General features: G+C 40.2%; 2 protein-coding genes and 1 long non-coding RNA gene across 3 annotated transcripts; 1 reads left to right on the top strand and 2 right to left on the bottom strand.

Moving 5' to 3' along the window:
* Positions 1-278: 278 nt before the first annotated feature.
* On the bottom strand, positions 279-917 carry LOC112710798 (protein FAR1-RELATED SEQUENCE 9-like). The gene has a single exon (XM_025763206.1). The coding sequence runs from the start codon at positions 915-917 to the stop codon at positions 279-281; it is 639 nt and encodes a 212-aa protein (XP_025618991.1).
* Positions 918-3,355: 2,438 nt separating this feature from the next.
* LOC112784263 (probable disease resistance protein At5g66900) lies at positions 3,356-19,262 on the top strand. Its single transcript, XM_025827445.3, has 5 exons — positions 3,356-4,439; positions 15,806-16,218; positions 17,078-17,415; positions 17,837-18,120; positions 18,233-19,262. Exons 1-5 carry the CDS (start codon positions 3,797-3,799, stop codon positions 19,072-19,074), a joined length of 2,520 nt encoding a protein of 839 aa, XP_025683230.1. The 5' UTR covers positions 3,356-3,796; the 3' UTR covers positions 19,075-19,262.
* Positions 17,727-20,389, bottom strand: LOC140184117 (uncharacterized). Its single transcript, XR_011880692.1, has 3 exons — positions 20,042-20,389; positions 18,425-19,201; positions 17,727-18,271 (listed from the first exon to the last, which is right to left on the bottom strand). It is a non-coding gene; the product is annotated as an uncharacterized lncRNA (long non-coding RNA).
* Between the last annotated feature and the right edge of the window lie 109 nt (positions 20,390-20,498).

A 20,498-nucleotide genomic window follows, 5' to 3' on the forward strand; every position in this document is an offset into this window, starting at 1 on the left:
AGATCTGGACAGCGCTTGTAGTAATGACCGTACTTGTGGTAATTAGAGCATGCTCTCTTCTTCCTCCAAGAAGACCTATTGGAAGGGGCTCATTTGCTTTTGACAACAAAGGGATCGTTGATTCCTTCCACATTAACATTAGGAGTTGACTTGCCTTGTTTGTGTGACTGCAGGCGGATAACTAAATTGACAAATTCAGACTGGACTTTGTCAAAGTCTGCAAGATCCTTGCAAGCAATATCACACAGCTTGTTGCAATTCGATGCCAATGCACTAACTCAAAACTTTAAGACCCTTTCGACGTCATCATTCACAGGCATTTCTGTGCTAATAAATTCGTTCTTTGCATTCTTTGTCCACTTTTTGTAGATCAACGAATCTAGAAACTCAATTATGTTTTCGAACTTCATGGCACAGAAAATATGACTACAGGGAATACCACGTGATTCAAACAGCTTGCACGAGCACGAGAACATATTCTTACTTCTATCAACTTCCACCCGTCGATCTTTGGCCGGGTCTCCGAGAGTAGTCACACTGAACTCTACCTTGTCCAAGGTTGTGCTTAGTACCTTGATATTCAAAGCCCTTGCCCTCTGAATCTCATTACGAATTTCCTTAAAAATGTTTCGAGTGAAATAACATGATGCAGATCTTTCATATACCTCCAACGAGGTAATCATCACTGGCTCTGAGCACTGAGACTTAAAGTCAGTTATTAATTCATTGTTTCTATACTCCTTTAAGGCCCTATCCAAGTTATGCATGAAGTCAATGAGGGTGTTCTTGCGATTAACATAAAATCTGATGAGAGAATTTATACCTTCGCACTGTGACGTCGTCCTTATGTAACCGAAAAACTTATCCCGGAGGAAATAATGGGACCACATTGCATGAGTTTCGTATGTCTTTTCCATCTAGTTACTCCCAACAAGGTTGTGCTTATCCAAAATGGCTGCTCATCTCCGATCAAAGTCTCTGTGGTCGTTGTTGTTGGATATAAGACCCTTAAAATCGCGTAGGAAATTAGGATTCTTTATATTTTCACATGCATTTCTCTGAAGATGCCATCCGCATAACCGATAGGTCGCATCAGGAAGAACATTCTTGATTGCATCTCGCATGGCAAGGTCTCCGTCAGTTATTACTGCTTTAGGACTTTCCCACCTATCACTTCAACAAAGTTTTCCAACAACCACTTATACATCTCTATGGTTTCGTCGGATAGTAGGCCGGAGCCGAAGATAACAGTTTTCCCATGATGATTGTATCCGGAGAAAATGACCAAAGGCTTGTTGTATTTATTCTTCTTGTAGGTTGAATCAAAGGCAACAATATCTCCAAAGCAGTGATAGTCGACAATTGACTACCCATCTGCCCAAAAAATATGCTCCAACCTTTCATCACTAGTAAACGTATACTTCCCAAAGAACAGCGGATCGTTGTTTGTCTTGCCAATCAAATAGTTTATTGCCGCATTGGCATCCCCGTTTTTAACTTTTGACCGATGATAACGATCAATGTGGTTGTACAAATCTTTGCGTGTGAAGCCAGCATGACGATATTTCTGGAACGCAATATACCCCATAATATAGCACGTCTTGACATCTATAAACATTTTCCACTTGGACTTTATAAGTAACATTAAGACGATGATTGGCTGGAACCAGATGCGCAAATTGGGGTGGCGTCAGATCGTGGTTATGAGATTCCACAAAACATGATACCTTCAATCTAACGCAACCGTAGTCAAGCTTTACCCCAAGCCGAGCTGGACACTTGGTTCGCGTTAGTGACCTTGCCTCCCTTGATCTATCATCTAGATCAAGATACCTCATATTCCTCCAGCCCTCCTTATTGCAAACAAATTGCCTGCTAATGATTCTACCTTCATTATCCCTAACCATGTCTTCCTTCCTTATTACAAATCCATGCCAACAAGAATAAACGTTATAAAATTGGCAAGCCTCATTCTCTGTCCTAAACTCCAGGTTCCAAATATCATCCACCATTAAATTCGCTATTCTTTTTACACCACAAACTTCTTCACTCTTTCTAGTAGAATCCAGCAAATCCACATCGTCGTCTTCAGCATCATCTTCTGCATTCGGTTGATAATCGAAATCATCACCCAAATTATTATCATAATCATTCTTGACATCATCCTCATTTCTGGACATAATTTTACCCCTGCCAAAATCCAGGTTGGTGAATAAAAATGTGAATAAACATAACCAATGGCAGGAACTACAGGAAGCTAACCTAAACTACTTAAAAAAAAACTACAGTAACTGGAACTAAGGCTACTTAACCTAAGCCAACTGTTTAAGAGTCCAGTATAACGTTTTAATTTCAATGCCCCAAACCTAGTCACAGCATATAACTGGAAAATGTGAATTAGAATATTAATTTTAGAACCTAAACCCAACATCATAAACAGAGAAATGTTTAAAAGACAGCGACTTCCATTAAAATTAAACTAACCTCCATTATTAAAAAATTGAAACGGAGATACCTTGATGACAACCGAAACTTGAAATCCAATGAGTAAAGAACTGAACTTCTGGAGGGAGGCAATCTTAATTAAACACCCGCACATAATTCGTAGCCGGCTGAAAAATGTGGATGGTAAACCCCTTCCACCTGCAACAGCTTGTTCACGATCAGATGTAAATCTACTAAATTCACAAAATTCACAACATGCAAGCACACAGAGGTCATCCTTCAGCGTCACCTAAGTCGACGCCAGAGCCCGGCCGATGGAAACAAAGTTCTAGTGATGGCTCCCGCAACAACAGAGTTTCTGTTGATGGTTCCCACAACCACAGATAACAGAATGAACCTGTGGTTGAAGTGAAGAATAGAAAACGAAGAGGGTTGGATAAGTAGTTATGTGCCTAGGTCCTGGAGTTGAACAACGTGTTGAATAGTATAGAACGAAGGCCAAAAAATGAAAGAGATTTGGACCAGTGGAAACTATGTGTCTTCTTTTTTTCAGAAATGCATGTTGAACTTAAGGAACAAAAGGAGGATTTTTTTTGTGTTAAGAAATCAATTTAGAGTGTAAAAATTTTAATTGTAAATTTTTCTCAATACATTATACAGTAGCAATATATAACAACTACTCATACATTACAATGTAGTATATTCATGCTATACATTCATTATGAGCTTTAACTTTTAAGTACATCAATTAATGAAAGGTTGAAAATTATTTTGATCCATAGTTGTGATGATGACACATAAGTAAGGGTAACTTACTCACAAAATTAGCATGAGTTTGAAAAAAATCATGTTATATTATGGTGATTTCTATGCTTATATTATATATATTTTGCTTGCCAAAATTGTTTGAATCCCTCGCTGAATATATCATCTTTCTTTCCCAATGTCAAAAAAATCCAGTCCCACACGGAGTAAGAAATTACTCCGGTGCTTCTCCATCATGACACTGCGAAATTGAGAACCCATGCGATAGCTTTTACGTTTCTATAGGACGCGTCATTTGCTTCGTCCATACAATTGTTAATATCAGCGGAAACTTCTTTGGCAATGCACTTCCCGTTTCTCACAAATTCCTCTCTAAATATTTTTCAATTATAAATTATCTGTGGGACCTTAGGCCGACCTTTTACAGAGGTATATATGGTTTCTCTTGTTTCTCTAACCACATCATAAAATTTCCTAAATAGTTCTAGTCGAGTTCCACCAAAAAAAATCTCTTAACCTAATGCAGTAATTCCAAAATATAGTAGTAGAAATTTTTGCATCTTGTTGCTTCATTTTTCAATTAGCTATGGTGGATGGAAGTCTGTTTAGTGGTGGCGCGGTTGGTGCTGGAATGCAGGAAGTGCTAAGACTGGCCATAGAAATGGTGGAGAAAGGTAAGAATTTCAAATCGGTGTTGAAGACGAAGAAGGAGACCTTAGATGCGTTGACTCCTCTGGTCGAAGAAATGAAACAATACGCGAGAGAGTTGGATCGCGGTACTGATACAGTAGCAAGTTTGGAGAAGGAGATAAACAAAGGGAAAGAGATAGTGGAGAAGTGCTCCAAGTTTCGTTGGTGGCGGTTTCCCTCTTTCCCTCTGTACCATGACAGGATTGAAGGAAGAAATAAGAAGCTCGGGAGGATTCTGTCTGTGAATGTGCAAACGCAGATCGGGAGGGATGTGATGGAGGTGCTGTATAACGTGAGGAATATTCTTGATATTATTCGTGATGATTATGGAGGGCGGTTAGGAGAAGAGAAAGTTTTGCGGGGTGTGAGTGGAGTTCCTGAGAAGCCTGAGTTCACAGTGGGGTTGGAGGAGCCTTTGAAGAAGTTGAAGGTTGAGGTTCTGAAGAAGCATGGTGACCGTGTTCTTTTGGTTACCGGGTTGGGAGGATCTGGAAAGAGCACACTGGCTAAGAAGCTCTGTTGGGATGAACAAGTCAAAGGTATGTATAATGAATATTCTCTTCCATGTGCTTCACTTGCTTCTTAATTTCTTTTGAATCTTTTTTTTTTTGGATTTCATAATTTCTTTTTTCACTTGAAAGGGTCTTTCTTTTACCATTTTTAGAATAATAATAATCATGTATGAGAGATAATAAAAACTAAGTCCAAAGCACTCTGAAATTATTTTATTTTGTATTTTTTTATTTTTTATTTGTTAGAATAATTGAGTAATATTGGATATAATAAATGTGTAACTATAAATGTAATATATATAAAACTATAAATATTAAGATAAATAAAATGATTTTGAGTTATTGTTTTCTTAATAATAGAGAGATAATGATCTAAAATTATCTTATTTAATTTAATATTTATAATTTTTATAAATGTAATATTCATAATTACTACATCTAAAATTATTTAATTATTCTAATAGTAATTAAAAATACAAAATAAAGAATTTTAGATTATTTTAGCCTAATTTTTTATTATCTCTTAAGCATCGCTGTTATTTCACATAATTTTGAAAAATCTAGCTGTGTCCAATCGGATTAGCAAAAAATTATTCTATTATCTTCCAAATATTTTTGTTATTTCTCATGGTTCCTGTTATGTTGGGTAACCGGAGATTAATGGATTTGATTAGTTTGGCTGGCCAATCGTTTGAACGATGAAGTATCCAAGTGGGTTTGTGATCCAAGGCCCCCGTCCGACTTGTGCAGGAGAGAATGGGGGGTGGTACCTGCAAAGACATTCCGATGCCAAAGTCAGCAAAGGAGCAAGACGGGTCTAGAGAGTATTGGGCCTCTGAAATACCTGAAAGGTGTCAGTGTATTTATAGTGGTGAACTCATAACCACCGTTGGAGTAGTTCTACCATTTAAGGTGGATAACCGTCCCTTCATCTTAGGGAAGTTGATATATGGCTCCTAGAAGTGAATAGAGAGATTTTAGGGGCAGTTACTCATTTGAATGAGTGTTTATCTGCCAACTAATCTTTGTCTCCGACTTCTTTAGGGTAAGTCGTGGTTAGAACCGACTTCGTAGGGAAGAGGTCGGTATAGGGCGAGAAGGCTCAATCCTTTGGATTGGGCCTTTCGTTTGGACCTGGGCCTTATCATTGGGTCAGGGTATGAACAGTGCCCCTACTCGAGCCCAACTTCTTTTAAGACTTGGGTTCGAGTATTCTACTCGGGGTTGTAGCCGACCTGTGAGGGAACCGACGTGATTATTAGGAACTGACGTGACTTTTCGTGACTTTTGATTGTCAGTTACGTCTAATCAAGCGTCGCGTCCGTTAGAGGTTTGCGTAGGATTTAATTACCTTGGTAACGGTGCACCCTATTAATGACTGCTCCATTTTTACCATTATGCCCCTAGCATGTTTATAAATACTTTTCCTCTCTCTCGTTGTTTCGTTTCTGCAATTTTTCAAATTTTCTTCTCATCTGTTCGTGGAGCATTTTTGTTTGAAGGCTTTCTTCTTCCTCTACCTTCTTCCAGGCAAAGGTTGGTTCTTTCTCCCCTTCTCTTTTACTAAGCGCTTCTGTTTGCATGCCTTTTATTATTTAGAGGGAGTGACGTCGTAGGCTTCTGTTTAATTCCATGCCCCCATAGGAACTCTCGTTTTTTATTCTTTTTCTTTTTCCTTAGTAGGTTTTCATCATACCTTAGGAAAGAATGTCTTCTGTAGAAGTTCTTGCTCAATGGGTCGATGCCACGGTCTTAGGGGAGGAACCCTTGGTCGATACCGAATTTATCACCGACCTTCGCACTCATCACCAAATTTGTACTTCTGAGGAGGATGAGTCGAAGTATGAATTGGTGGTCCCGGGTCCAGAAGACCGGGTTTGTCTTGGGAGGGACACTGAGGCGGTCCCTCATTTTTTCTACATGTATGAGAGCATGGTTACCCGTTTGGGTGTTTTTCTTCCATTTTCTGATTTCGAAATGGCCATCTTACGTCACTACCGAGTTGCTCCTACCCAACTTCACCCAACTCTTGGAGTTTTCTGAAAATCTACCTGTTTATCAGCCACGCTTTAGACTTTTCGACTTCCTTGAGGATTTTCTTTTATCTCTTCCACATGACCAAGCCCTTCAGTGGACAAAATAACAAGCAACAGTGGGTGTCTTTTCGAGCTATACAAGGTCGGAGAATTTTCACCCTTTTTGATGAATCCTTCCATGATTTTAAAAATTATTTTTTTAAAGTTCAAGGCATAGAAGGTCACCACCCCTTTTTCTTGGATGAGAATTCTTCTCCTCGCTTTCCTCTATACTGGTTGGAGGCCTCCCCCTGTGAGAAATATAGTTTGGATGATCTGGATGAAGTGGAGGCAGCCATTGTGGGGTTCTTCCGAGAAGTGTGAGGGAGGGCCCCGTATCTGGATATCAAAAAATTTCTCCAGGGGTCGCCGACCTTTGTCCAGGCACAACTAGGTAGCTTTTATTTTTCTGCTTTGTTTCTGACTTGCGACTTGTTTTTACCGACTTGTCTGAATTTTTTGGCTACTAATTGTTTTTTACAGAGATGTCGAAAAAGAATTCTAATGAATCTTACCAGAGAGTCCAGGAGGCCAAGGCGAGGTCCCGTGCCAGGGCTGGCGGCGCCAGGGTAACTAGCTCTCCTCTTCCTCTTCCTCCCCCTTCTTCCCAAAGTTTGGGGACTCCTTCTCAACCCATTGTCATTTCCTCCTCGGCTTCTTCTCAGCCGCCCCCTCCCCCTGATCTTCTCCTGAGCCAGAGAAGAAGAAGCGCAAGACTTTAGAGTCTAGTTCTTCTTTTGAAGGTAAGGCTAAGGTGGATGCTCCTGCATTTATCCGGAAATACATTTATCCCCATATCCGTGTAGGTATGGATGATGTTTCTATCCGGAACCACCTCACTATTCTGGCTCAGGAGAATACCAGGGCGGCGACGGTGTGTACCAAGTTTCTTGATATTTTTTAGAAGACTCCTCTTAGCTCTCTGGGTTCAACCTCGAGGGTTGAAGAGTTGGAGGAAAGGCTTCTCATGTATCAGAAACATGAGAAGGAGTTGAAGAAGGAGGTCGCTGAGTTGAAGGAGGAGAGGGATGGCCTTCTGGAGAAGGAGAGCAAGTTACAAGCCCAATGCAATATGGAGGAGGGCTTGAGGAAGAAGGCATAGGAGAGTTATTCGAGCTTGTTCGAGGACCTCGTGGTGGTGAGGAAGGACTTAGCTTGTTGAATTCTCGAGCTGCTTACGCCGAGTTGGAGGACTCTATTGCTGAAGGAGCCGAGGAGGCCTGGAGGATTTTTAAGGAGCAGGTCGGAGTCCTTGCTCCCGACCTGGATCTCTCACCCTTGGATCCAGATAAGGTCGTGATCGATGGGGCTATTGTGTCCCCTCCCTGACCTGTTTCTGAATCCGAGTTGAAGACTCGGGGGCAGAGGATAATTGAGTCCCCTCCTCGTTCCAAGGATGCTCCGAGTTCCTCGGAGGTTCACAGAACTTCCTCTCTGTCTCCTATGGATACTTCTCTCCCTGGACCTGATGGCGCTCCGACTACTCTTCCCGACTCTGGTGGTGATCCGACATTTCCTGGTGGTGATGTTTAAAAATTTGTTGGCTATATGGGGGCCCGGCCTATGGGTCCCCTCTTTTTTAAACTGTTTTTATGTTTGTAGTGGTAGTGGTCTGTTGACATTCCTCTTGGCCTTTTAAGGCCGTAAACAAAATATTTATAAATACCTTTTTTTGGATAAGGGTTTAAGTTACCTTTGGTGTGCATGCTTTTCTGTTTTTGATACTTTAGAGAATTTCTTCGACCCTTTTTGAAAACCTTTTTCTTTGGCTTGTCTGTCCTCCTGAGCTTTTTCGCTTTAAGGACTTAGGACAGTCTTTTGGCTTTTTAATAGGTTTTTCGATCTCTTTTTCACCATTCCTTATACTCAACTTTGTGGTTTATTGAGTTCCTATGACTTAGGTTATTTTTGCGATGCGTTTTTTCTTATACTCGGTTTTTCATTTCGACTTATGAGTCGGAATGTCTCCGAGTTTCTCACGATCAACTTTTATAACCTCTTTACACCGACTTGTACCTCGTCGTTTTATCCTGACGACCATCTAGGTCGGTTCATGGGATTTTCACGCTTTGTCGAGCTTAAGTCGGCGCGTTTCGTAGAAAGAAAAAGCAAAACGAGAAGGAATTTTATAAGAGATATTGTAAAAGATCTTTATTTATTTGGAAATTGGAAAGGTACTTTTACTGCTACTAAGGGTTTTCAGTAATCTATTCCCCCCTTAGCCTCTACTATGATGCCTCGTTAAAAACGCTTCTTCAGAAAAAACCCTTTGATTTTTGGGAAAAAAAATCGTGAAGTTGGGAAAAGAGTACATCAGGGAGTAGAGTTTGCTTTTAACTATAGTACATTTTCATGTTACAAGCATGCCACGACCTTGGTAACTCGGTGCCGTTTAGGTTGGTCACCTTATAATAACCTTTTCCTAAGACCTCGCTAATTTTGTAGGGTTCTTTCCAATTGGCGGCGAGCTTTCCTTCCCCCGATTTGCTGACTCCAATGTCGTTTCTGATCAAGACCAAGTCGTTTGAGGTGAAACTCCTTCGAATGACTTTTTTGTTGTATCTGGTCATCATCCTTTGTTTCAATGCTGTTTCTCTTATCTGGGCTTGTTCTCGGACTTCGGGGAGCAATTCAAGCTCCTCTTTGTGCCCCTGTATGTTCCCGATTTCATCATGGAGAATCACCCTTGGGCTTTGCTCACTGATTTCCACTGGTATCATAGCTTCTACGCCATAGACAAGTCGGAAGGGTGTTTCTCCGGTGGCAGATTGTGGCGTCGTCCGATAAGCCCATAACACTTGTGGGAGCTCTTCTGTCCAGGCTCCTTTTGCTTCTTGTAGTCTTTTCCTCAGCCCTGCCAGTATGACTTTATTGGCTGCCTCGGCTTGTCCATTGGCTTGTGTATGTTCCACCGAGGTGAACTGGTGTTTGATTTTTATACTGGCCACTAGGCTTCTGAAGGTAGAGTCGGTGAATTGGGTTCCGTTGTCTGTAGTAATGGAATAAGGTATTCCATACCTTGTGATGATATTTTTGTAGAGGAACCTCCGACTTCTTTGGACTGTGATGGTAGCCAATGGCTCTACTTCTATCCACTTTGTGAAGTAGTCTATTCCCAAGATCAAGTATTTGACTTGTCCCGGCACCTGGGGAAAAGGACCCAACAAATCCATTCCCCATTTTGCGAAGGGCCATGGAGAAGTTATACTGATGAGCTCCTCGGGGGGAGCCACGTGGAAATTTGTATGCATCTGGCACGGTTGGCACTTTTTCACAAACTCTGTGGCATCTTTCTGCAAGGTCGGCCAGTAGAATCCAGTTCGGATTACTTTTCTGGCTAGTGACCTAGCTCCGAGATGGTTTCCGCAGATCCCATTATGAACCTCTTCTAGTACTTCAATGGTCCTTGAGGTCGGTACACACTTCAACAATGGTGTTGATATTCCTCTTTTATAGAGGGTATTTTTCACCAGAGTGTAGTATTGTGCTTCCCTCCGGATTTTCGTAGCCTCTTTTTCCTCTTTGGGGAGGATGTCGAATTTTAGGATTCGACCAAAGGATTCATCCATCCGAGATTTAGCCCAGTTACCTCAAGGACATCTCGTTTGCCCTCTGCCTTTACCACAGAGGGTTCTTGGAGAATTTCCTGGATCAGGCTTCTATTATTCCCTCCTGATTTGGTACTTGCTAACTTGGAGAGGGCATCTGCTCTGCTATTGAGATCCCGAGTAATATGCTTAAGTTCGGTTTCCGCAAAGTGCCCTAAGTATTCCAGAGTTTTTTCCAAGTATCTCTTAATGTTTGGGTCTTTAGCCTAATACTCTCCATTTATCTGGGAGGTCACCACTTGAGAGTCACTGTATATCATCACTTTTGTTGCACCAATTTCTTCTGCCAGCTTCAACCCCGCAATCAGGGCTTCATATTCTGCTTGATTATTTGAAGCTGGGAATTCAAATTTGAGGGATACCTCTATTTGAGTTCCCCTTTCATCGACCAGTATTATGCCTGCACCGCTTCCTGTCTTGTTTGAGGATCTGTCTATATAGAGTTCCCATGTAGTTGGTTTTTCCTCTTGGTCCCCCGCGTATTCTGCTATGAAGTCAGTGAGGCATTGGGCTTTGATTGCTGTCCGAGTTTCATACTTTAAGTCGAACTCGGAGAGCTCTATTGCCCATTGAACCATTCTCCCAGCAACATCCATCTTCTGCAGGATTTGCTTCATGGGTTGGTTCGTTCGGACTCTTATAGTATGTGCTTGAAAGTAAGGCCGTAGCCTTCGTGAGGCTATTACTAAGGAGTAGGCAAACTTCTCTAGTTTGTGGTACCTTAGCTCGAGACCCTGTAGAACTTTGCTGATGAAGTAAACTGGATGCTGTCCGACCTCGTCCTCCCTTATCAGGGCTGATGCGACAGCTTTGTCTGCTACGGACAAATATAGGATGAGATCTTCCCCGATTAGAGGTCGGGTCAGGATTGGTGGTTGGCTCAAGAATCTTTTGAACTCCTGGAACGCTCCTTCGCATTCTGGAGTCCATTCGAACTGGCATCCCTTTCTTAATAAAGAGAACAGTGGAAGGGATTTGAGTGCTGATCCTGCCAAGAACCTGGAAAGGGCTGCTAGTCGGCCATTCTGTTGTTGGACCTCTCTTAAGCAAGTCGGGCTCTTCATTTTCAGGATAGCTTTACACTTATCAAGATTTGCTTCAATCCCTCTCTGTGTTAGCATAAACCCTATGAATTTTTCAGCTTCCACCGCGAAGGTACACTTTGCGGGATTTAGCCTCATCCCGTGTAACCTTGTGGTGTCGAAGACTTGCGATAGGTCTAACAAGAGGTCGACTTCTTCTTTAGTTTTTACCAGCATGTCGTCTACATAGACTTCCATTAAGCTCCCCAGGTGGGAAGCGAACACTTTGTTCATCAGCCTTTAATATGTGGCCCCTGCATTTTTTAATCCAAATGGCATGACCACGTAACAAAAATTTGCTCTGGGCGTGATGAATGATGTTTTCTCTTGGTCTGGCTCATACATCAGGATTTGGTTATATCCCGAGTAGGCATCAATGAACGACAAGTATTGGTATCCCGAGTTAGAGTCTACTAGGGTATCAATACTTGGGATTGGATAAGGGTCCTTGGGACATGTCTTATTTAAGTCGGTGTAGTCGACACACATTCTCCATTTGCCATTTTGCTTCTTGACTAGTACTACATTTGCTAGCCACGTTGGATATTCGACTTCTCTGATGAAGCTGGCTTCTAGGAGTGCCTGTACTTGCTCTTCCACCGCTAGGGCTCGTTCTGGGCCGAGCTTGTGCCTTTTCTGTTGTACAGGTGGGATCCCGGGTATACCAAAAGCTTGTGGGACATGAACTCGGGGTCTATCCCAGGCATGTCGGAAGCTTTCCAGGCAAAGAGATCAGAATTGTCTCTTAGGAGCTTAGTCAACCCTTGCTTCAGGGTTTCCCCTAAGTTGGCTCCTATGTTGGTATTCTTTCCTTTTTCTTTGCCGATCTGTATTTCCTCTGTTTTTCCCCCTGGCTGTGGTCGCAACTCTTCTTTGGCCCTTACGCCACCGAGTTCTATGGTGTTGACTTCTTTGCCTTTTCCCCTTAGGTTCAAGCTTTCATTGTAGCACTTTCTTGCCAATTTCTGGTCCCCCGCACCGTTGCTATCCCCGCTGGTGTCGGGAATTTCATGCAGAGATGGGGGGTAGACATCACCGCTTCGAGTCGATTCAGGGTAGCTCTGCCGATTAGGGCATTATATGCTGACCCTACGTCGATGACTATGAAGTCTATATTCAGAGTTTTGGATTTTTCTCCCTTTCCAAAAGTAGTGTAGAGGGGTAGGAAACCCAATGGTTTTATTGGCGTATCGCCTAGCCCGTACAAGGTGTCGGGGTAAGCTCTCAGCTCCCTTTCGTCCAGCCCCAGTTTATCAAACACAGGCTTGAAAAGGATGTCTGCCAAACTTCCTTGGTCCACTAGAGTTCTGTGGAGATGGGCATTGGCTAGGATCATAGTTATCACCACCGGATCGTCGTGTCCACGGATTACTCCTTGCCCATCTTCCTTTGTGAATGAGATGGTAGGAAGGTCGGGTGATTTACTTCCGACCTGGTAGACTCGCTTGAGGTGTCTTTTGCGAGAGGACTTGGTGAGCCCCTCCCACGAATCCGCCTGAGATCATATGTATATGTCTTTCCAGAGTCTGCGGTGGTGGGTCTCTTCCTTCCGCGTCATCTCGCTTTCTCTTCCCATGATTGTCTGACCTCTCCATGAGATATCTGTCAAGTCGGCCTTCCTTAGCCAGCTTTTCTATCACATTCTTGAGGTCGTAACAGTCGTTTGTTGAGTGACCATATATTTTATGGTACTCGCAGTAATCGCTGCGACTCCTCCCTTTTTTATTTTTAATGGGTCTGGGAGGCGGCAGTCTTTGAGTATTGCAAATTTCTCTGTATACGTCCACTATGGAAACCTTTAGAGGAGTATAAGAGTGATATTTCTTGGGTCTGTCGGGACCGAGGTCTTCTTTCTTCTTGGGCTCCCTCTCTCTATCTTTTATCGAGGGGAGGTGCCCAGGTCGCCAGCTCGACTTTCTCAGTCTGGCATTTTCCTCTATGTTGATGTACTTCTCAGCTCTTTCTTGTACATCACTCAAGGAGGTGGGGTGCCTTTTTGATATGGACTGTGAGTAGGGACCTTCTCTAAGCCCATTTACCAGTCCTATAATGACTGCCTCGGCGGGCAGGTCTTGAATCTCTAAGCATGCTTTGTTGAACATTTCCATATAATCCCGTAGAGGTTCTCCGACCTCCTGCTTTATTCCAAGGAGGCTCGGTGCATGCTTTACTTTGTCTTTCTGAATGGAGAACCTCATTAGGAACTTTCTCGAGAGGTCCTTGAAACTGGTGATCGACCTTGGAAGGAGGCTATCGAACCACTTCATCGCTGCTTTCGATAAGGTGGTTGGGAAAGCTTTGCAGCGTGTCGCATCAGAAGCGTCAGCCAGATACATCCGACTTTTGAAATTACTTAAATGATGCTTTGGATCTGTGGTTCCATCATAGAGGTCCATATCAGGACTTTTGAAGTTTCTTGGAACTTTTGCCCTCATTATGTCCTCACTAAAAGGGTCCTCCCCTCCTGGGGGTGACTCTTCTCGATCGCCACGGGAGTTCCGACCTTTGAGGGAGGATTCTAACTTTAAGAGTTTTTCTTCTAACTCTTTTCGTCGTTCCATCTCCTCTCTTAGGTGCTTTTCTATCTCCCTTTGTCGCTCCCGTTCCTGTTCCAGCTGTTCCAAGCGTCCTTGGTGGCCATGGAATAGCCTCATTAGTTCGGTTGCATGGGGTGGTCCATCCTTTTCCGATTCACGCCCCTCCGAGGAGTTCATCTTCGGATTTTTAAATCCGGAGGTGCCTTCCCTATGTTGGTCGTTGGTTCCCTGGTGAAGGATTAGGTCTGCGTCATTGTTTTCGGTATCTAGATTCTCTTGTTCGGAATCCGATGTCACATGACCGTCTTCATGTGACATGTCTGCCATTACTGGTTGATCTCTCGGGTCCCCAGGAACGGCGCCAATGTTACGTTGGGTAACCGGAGATTAATGAATTGAATTAGTTTGGCTGGCCCAATCGTCTGAACGATGAAGTATCCAAGTGGGTTTGTGATCCAAGGCCCCCGTCCGACTTGTGCAGGAGAGAATGGGGGGTGGTACCTGCAAAGACACTTCGATGCCAAAGTCAGCAAAGGAGCAAGACAGGTCTAGAGAGTATTGGGCCTCTGAAATATCTGAGAGGTGTCAGTGTATTTATAGTGGTGAACCCATAACCACCGTTGGAGTAGTTCCGCCATTTAAGGTGGATAACCGTCCCTTTATCTTAGGAAAGTTGAGATATGGCTCCTGGAAGTGGGTAGAGAGATTTTAGGGGCAGTTACTCATTTGAATGAATGTTTATCTACCAGCTAATCTTCGTCCCCGACTTCTTTAGGGTAAGTCGTGGTTAGAACCGACTTCGTAGGGAGGAGGTCGGTATAGGACGATGAGGCTCAATCCTTTGGATTGGGCATTTCATTTGGACCTGGGTCTTATCATTGAGACAGGATATGAACAGTTCCAAAAACACATACTGAATCTACATGTTCAATTGGATTAACTAAAACTAATCACCTAGTTGCCCGAGTTTAGGCAAAAAAAAAAAAAACCTTGGTAAATCAATGAAAGCGTTAGAATCTATCTAATTTTTAACAAAAAAAAATTATGTGTGTGTATGAGTACTAGTTTTATATCCGTGCAAGTATATTTGCACCAATTAATAGTCATTAGATACAAATTAAATTAAAGGATGAAATGCCTAAATAATTATAATTTTTTTTTCTAATTAGAATCTTGTTATGTATGATGCACAGATATTGACATGGACTCGAAACATGGGATGTGAATTTTCTAAATTTGTTTAGAGGATAAAGTGTAATTTCTCACCATTTATTCTATAAGTGGGACTAAGAGAAAATATTCAATGGTTATAGATTATACTTTATCCTCTAAAGTGAAAATCTATAATTTAGAGGATCCAAATTTAGATGACTTGTACTTATATTTTGATATTTTATTAATATTAAAATATAAATTATTTTTTTAAATATTTTAATGTATTTTTAATTATATAAAATATTTAAAATATTTTTTTTAATAAGTAATAATATATACTGTTTCTAAACTCATTTTGAAAATAAATATTAAGAATAAGACTGGATATAACACGTGATGGTATTTAAATGTGTCCAAACATATTTTAAAAAAATTATTTTTTATTAAAACATAACTGAAAACATAAAACACGCGTGTCGAACAAATATCGATGTCATTTCTAAAGTATGTCCGACATACGAATACAACACTTTAACAAAGTGTCTATACTTATAGAAATCTTGGCATTTTTTGGAATGGAAACTTGTGTTTTTATCCTTCCATGGAACCAAAGCAAGCAACATCTTACTATTTATTCATTAGGTTGCTTTTTGATAGTTGTAACTTGTAAATGTATTTTAATATATATTTTATATTTATGATTCATAATTAATTTAGTAGCTGACTTTTAATATATAAGTATGATTGATATAAAATACATAATAAAAATTAATTATGTATTTATACACAAATGGATTAGAGCTGATTTTTTAGTGCGCAAATAATATCTTTGTGTGAAGTTTTCAGAAGAGATCGTGCATTGCCTAATGTGAAGCCTGATAACCAAATTGTCTAGAATCTGATCCATATTACCCTCATGTGTTTGGTTTTGGCTAGGCATGTTTGCAGACAATATCTTCTTCCAGACAGTGTCGAAATCACCCAACTTGAAGAGCATTGTACAGACACTATTTGAACACTGTGGACACCGGGCACCCGAGTTTCAAACCGATGAAGAGGCAATTAACCGGCTGGGGAACTTGCTGAGGCATGTTGGGGATAAAGGTAGACCAATATTATTGGTCCTGGATGATGTATGGTCTGGCACAGATTCAATTGTTGAAAAGTTCAAATTCTCCACCATTCCAGGTTACAAGATTGTAGTTACTTCAAGATTTGCATTTCGCAGATTCCATACTCAGTTCCACTTGAAACCACTTGGTGATGATGATGCCGTATCCCTCTTCCATCACTTTACACAAGCCAAAGACACTAACTCTTATAAGCCTGATGAAAATCTTGTCCATGAGGTGCACTTTCTTACCTTGAGTCTTGAGATAATAGAAAGCTGTAGTTACACATTGATAATAATAATAATAATAATAATAATAATAATAATAATAGAAACTGTAGTGAGCACTGGATTGTGCTCAACCCAATAATAAATTGGCATTTTAGATAAAAACTGTAGTAAAATAATGCTCAATTTGGTCAATGAAATTTTTAGAATTTATCAAAACAGTTTTTGACTTTTAAATATAGTCAAATTAATCCCTGAATTTATAAATGGTGAATCTTCTTCGTCCTTAATTCAATTGTCATTAACACGGCGTTTATATAGAATGTTGTGTTGGTGTGACATTCCCAACCGTGGTGACATAAGACTTCAACATGATCAAATACATGTATCAAATTAGTTAATTGGATTTATTTTAGTTTCTCCACAATATAAAAAAATTAATCAAAATAAGTCCAATTAACCAACTTTGGTACCAATTTGATTATACCTAAGTCATAACCATGTCACTTACTATTAGTATTAGAAATGCCATGCTGATACTTTAACGCTCCATGTCAGCATCGTGTTAACAACAATTAAATTTAGCACAAAAGAGATTCACAATTTGTAAATTCAGGATCAACTTAGTCATTTCCAAAGGTCAAGAACTAGTTTGATAAGCGCTAAAAATTTCAAGGATCAATCTAAGCATTACCTCTAATAAAAAGTCATATCGTAAAATATAATTTTTTTTGACCTTATACTATTTTTTGTGTAAGCATACAATGTGTTACCGGAACATTGTAACCAAGAATTGTTGATTTGTTTCACGCTGCATTGGCAGATTTACAATTTATTTATTGGCTCTTCTTTGGTTTCATGAAACACAGATAGTGAGAGGTTGTAATGGTTCACCTCTGGCTCTAAAAGTTATTGGTGGATCCCTATGTCATCATCCTTATGAGTTCTGGCAAACAATGAAGGAACGGCTGAAGTCCAACAAAGACTTGGATTCTCACCTTCAAAATTGTCTAGACATAGTGGAAGACGACAAGGAGAAGGAGTGTTTCATGGACCTAGGTCTGTTCCCTGAAGATCAAAGGATCCGCGTTCCTTTGCTGAATGACATGTGGACAGAACTGCATGAACTTGATGAGGATGGAGTAAAAGCAATGAATATTATTCATAGTTTAGACTCCAAGAATTTGGCTAATGTCATTGTTACAAGGTACACAGGATCTTTTATGTTATCTTGGTTGATATTTAGTGCTTTATAAAGGTTACAGACAGCCAAAACATTTTAGTTCTTATGTTAAAAATGACTTTTTTAGTAAATGTTGTTAAGATGGTCCTTGCATATTAGGGGTAACTTATAGGAAAAATGTGTTGAAAAACACCTTCATTGAATTCAATTAAAGTTAAATCTATGAAATAATGCTACCGCATTGCATAATTTGTATAAACTTTTTCTGTCAACAACTTTATCCAAAATCAAACATGCATGCTTCAATAGCATAAGTATCTATGAGGTTGTGTGTATGTGCAAGCAAGAATAACAATAATATTAATGTAGTCAAATAGACTATTGTCATTGAACTTTTGGAAGATTTTGATTCAATGGATAACTTGTTATTATCTTTGTTGAACAGGAAAGTTGCAACGGACGTGGAAATGTACTACAATAACCACTTCCTTATGCAGCATGATCTCCTTAGAGAGCTAGCAAACCATCAAAGCAACCAAGAACCGATCGAGCGAAGGAAAAGGCTGGCGATCGACTTGACTCAGAATGGGAAAAATTGTCCCAACTGGTTGGTAGGCCAGAATCAGCCGGGTATCGTTTCTCGCACGCTGTCATTCTTATCTGTAAGGGGGACACAACAACAACAGAAGCAGGAACAAGTCACTGCTCGCATAATGTTTGTTTCAACTGGTATGTTTCTCCCTCTCTCTCTGTCCCAATCATGATAAGAATGGTTTTGTCTTGTGTCACATCCATGGTCTTCTGTTATTGATGCCTATATATATTGTTCGCTTCTCTGCAGATGAAACATTCACTCCTGACTGGTACAACATGAACCTTGCTGAAACCGAAGTTCTGATTTTAAATATCCATTCAAACAAGTATACATTTCCGGATTTCATTCAGAAAATGAGAAAACTCAAAGTTCTCATAGTCACAAATCAGGGTTTCCATCCTTGTGAATTGAACAACTTTGAGGTACTTAGTTCATTACCATGCTTGAAAAGGATTAGCCTGGAAAAGGTTTCGGTTCCTAGCCTCTGCAAATTGAGGAAGCTGCGAAATCTGTCACTTTATATGTGTACTACAAAGCAGGCTTTTGGAAGTAGTGACATCAAAATTTCAGATGCACTGCCAAATTTAGTGGAGTTGAACATTGACTATTGCATGGATATGGTGGAATTGCCTTCTGATTTCTGTAACATTATGACCATGAAGAAGCTTAGTATCACTAACTGTCATAAGCTTTCTAAACTACCACCAGAAATCGTTATGCTGAAGAATCTGGAAGTTTTGAGACTTAGTTCCTGCTCTGATTTGAAAGAGATGCCAGAATCTGTTGAAAGGCTTCAACAGATTTGGTGTCTCGACATATCAGAGTGTATAAGCCTAACCCAGTTACCAGCAGACATCGGCGAGTTGCATAGTCTACGGAAGCTCTATATGTGGGGTTGCTCAGGATTGAACGAATTGCCGCACTCTGTCACATCCTTCGAAAATTTGAAGCATGTGATTCATGTGATCTGCGACGATGAGGCGGCTGCTTTATGGGAACATTTCAAAGAGTTCACCAGCCTTCCCAATCTGATGATAGTGAAGGTTAGAGCAGATATCAACCTACGTTGGCTTCCTGGGTTTCATTGACGAGTCCAATTCCTTGAAGTCTGTTTAAAGAATTTGAAACTCCATTGTAATTATCACTCAACTTCTGTATGTTGTTGTATTGTAAAAAGCCATTGTGAAAATATGTATTAGGCAGACGCAGGGTACTCTGCTATCAGAAAAATGCAATGTATAAAGTTCAAAAGAATGTATATACATGTTTTTTGATAGAGATGAACTAAGAAAGCAGAAAAGACAAAAAAGCGATAAAACTAATGAAATAAATGGCGCTGCATTTGGTGCAGAAGGTGCTCATTTGGAATGAGCTAATCCACAAAAACATTCTGCAACCAAGTTTGCTGCTGTCTAAATAATAGTTGCTTGTGTAACAAATTCCGACGGGGCCACATGCAGACTAGAAATAATGGTAATTTTTTTTTTCCTTCAAAAAGAATTAAAACAAACCGATGTTCTAAGGAAGAAATACTTAGATACCAAACGTCACAAATAGGTCTAATAAATTTGACGGTTGATTGTGTACTAAAAATATAAATATTTTTTATACATAAATAATTTTAAGAATGACCTATAAACATGATCAAAAAAGAGTTAAGCTCCTCCCAAAGATATTGGACTAAAAGGATGGAACTTAAAAGAACACTTTGAGGAGTTGAATTTCTCTTCGGTGGGAACTATATTGGTGGAAGTGGATTGGTTGAATTTGGAGTGTAAAAGTGTTATCTAGTTAAAAAAAAAAAAAACCAAACTAGATGTTCCTTCACTAATGTCACATGTCAAGAACTTTAGTTTAATGTGCGGGAATCAACTTCCTACCTTTTCAGTTGACAGACTTGAGGTGACACGAATACTCAAAGATATTTTGGAAAAAACAGTAAATCAAATATCAGATTAAAAACCATTGGACAATAGATTTCTTATTCATCATGGTTTTACACTATAAAAAGGACCTCAAACCACTTCTGTAAAGTACTCTCATTTTTCACTTTACCTTGATGATCATCTTCTTCTTTACAGATCTTTAACCAAACTTTCACTTTCACTTTCACTACTTTTCATTTTCACCTTCACCTTCTTCTAGACCTTTCTGATTTCTGAAGCTAATAAGCTAAAAAATCCATCTTTTCCTCTACCCAAATTTCCTTTCATTGTTCTTCATTTCATTCACCACCTTCACGAGTAAAAACTGGTATTCTGGTGTTCCACCAAAACACTCGACAACCATTAACCAACCCCTGTCCATTTTAAACAAAGCTCATTCATCCTCTTGTGACATTAGTGGAGGTCTCAACACTTATTCTCCACCTTTATTTCTCATCATTAGTTCTTGTATTGCTTCTTTGCCATTAATAGAAGTATTTTTTCTCACAAATTTACTTATCTCGAATCTCTCATCTTAACCATTATTTTTCACTTAATCTATTTTTCACAAAACCCACCCGAATCAA

This window comes from Arachis hypogaea, chromosome 1 (assembly GCF_003086295.3).
Source record: "Arachis hypogaea cultivar Tifrunner chromosome 1, arahy.Tifrunner.gnm2.J5K5, whole genome shotgun sequence".
NCBI lineage: Eukaryota > Viridiplantae > Streptophyta > Magnoliopsida > Fabales > Fabaceae > Arachis > Arachis hypogaea.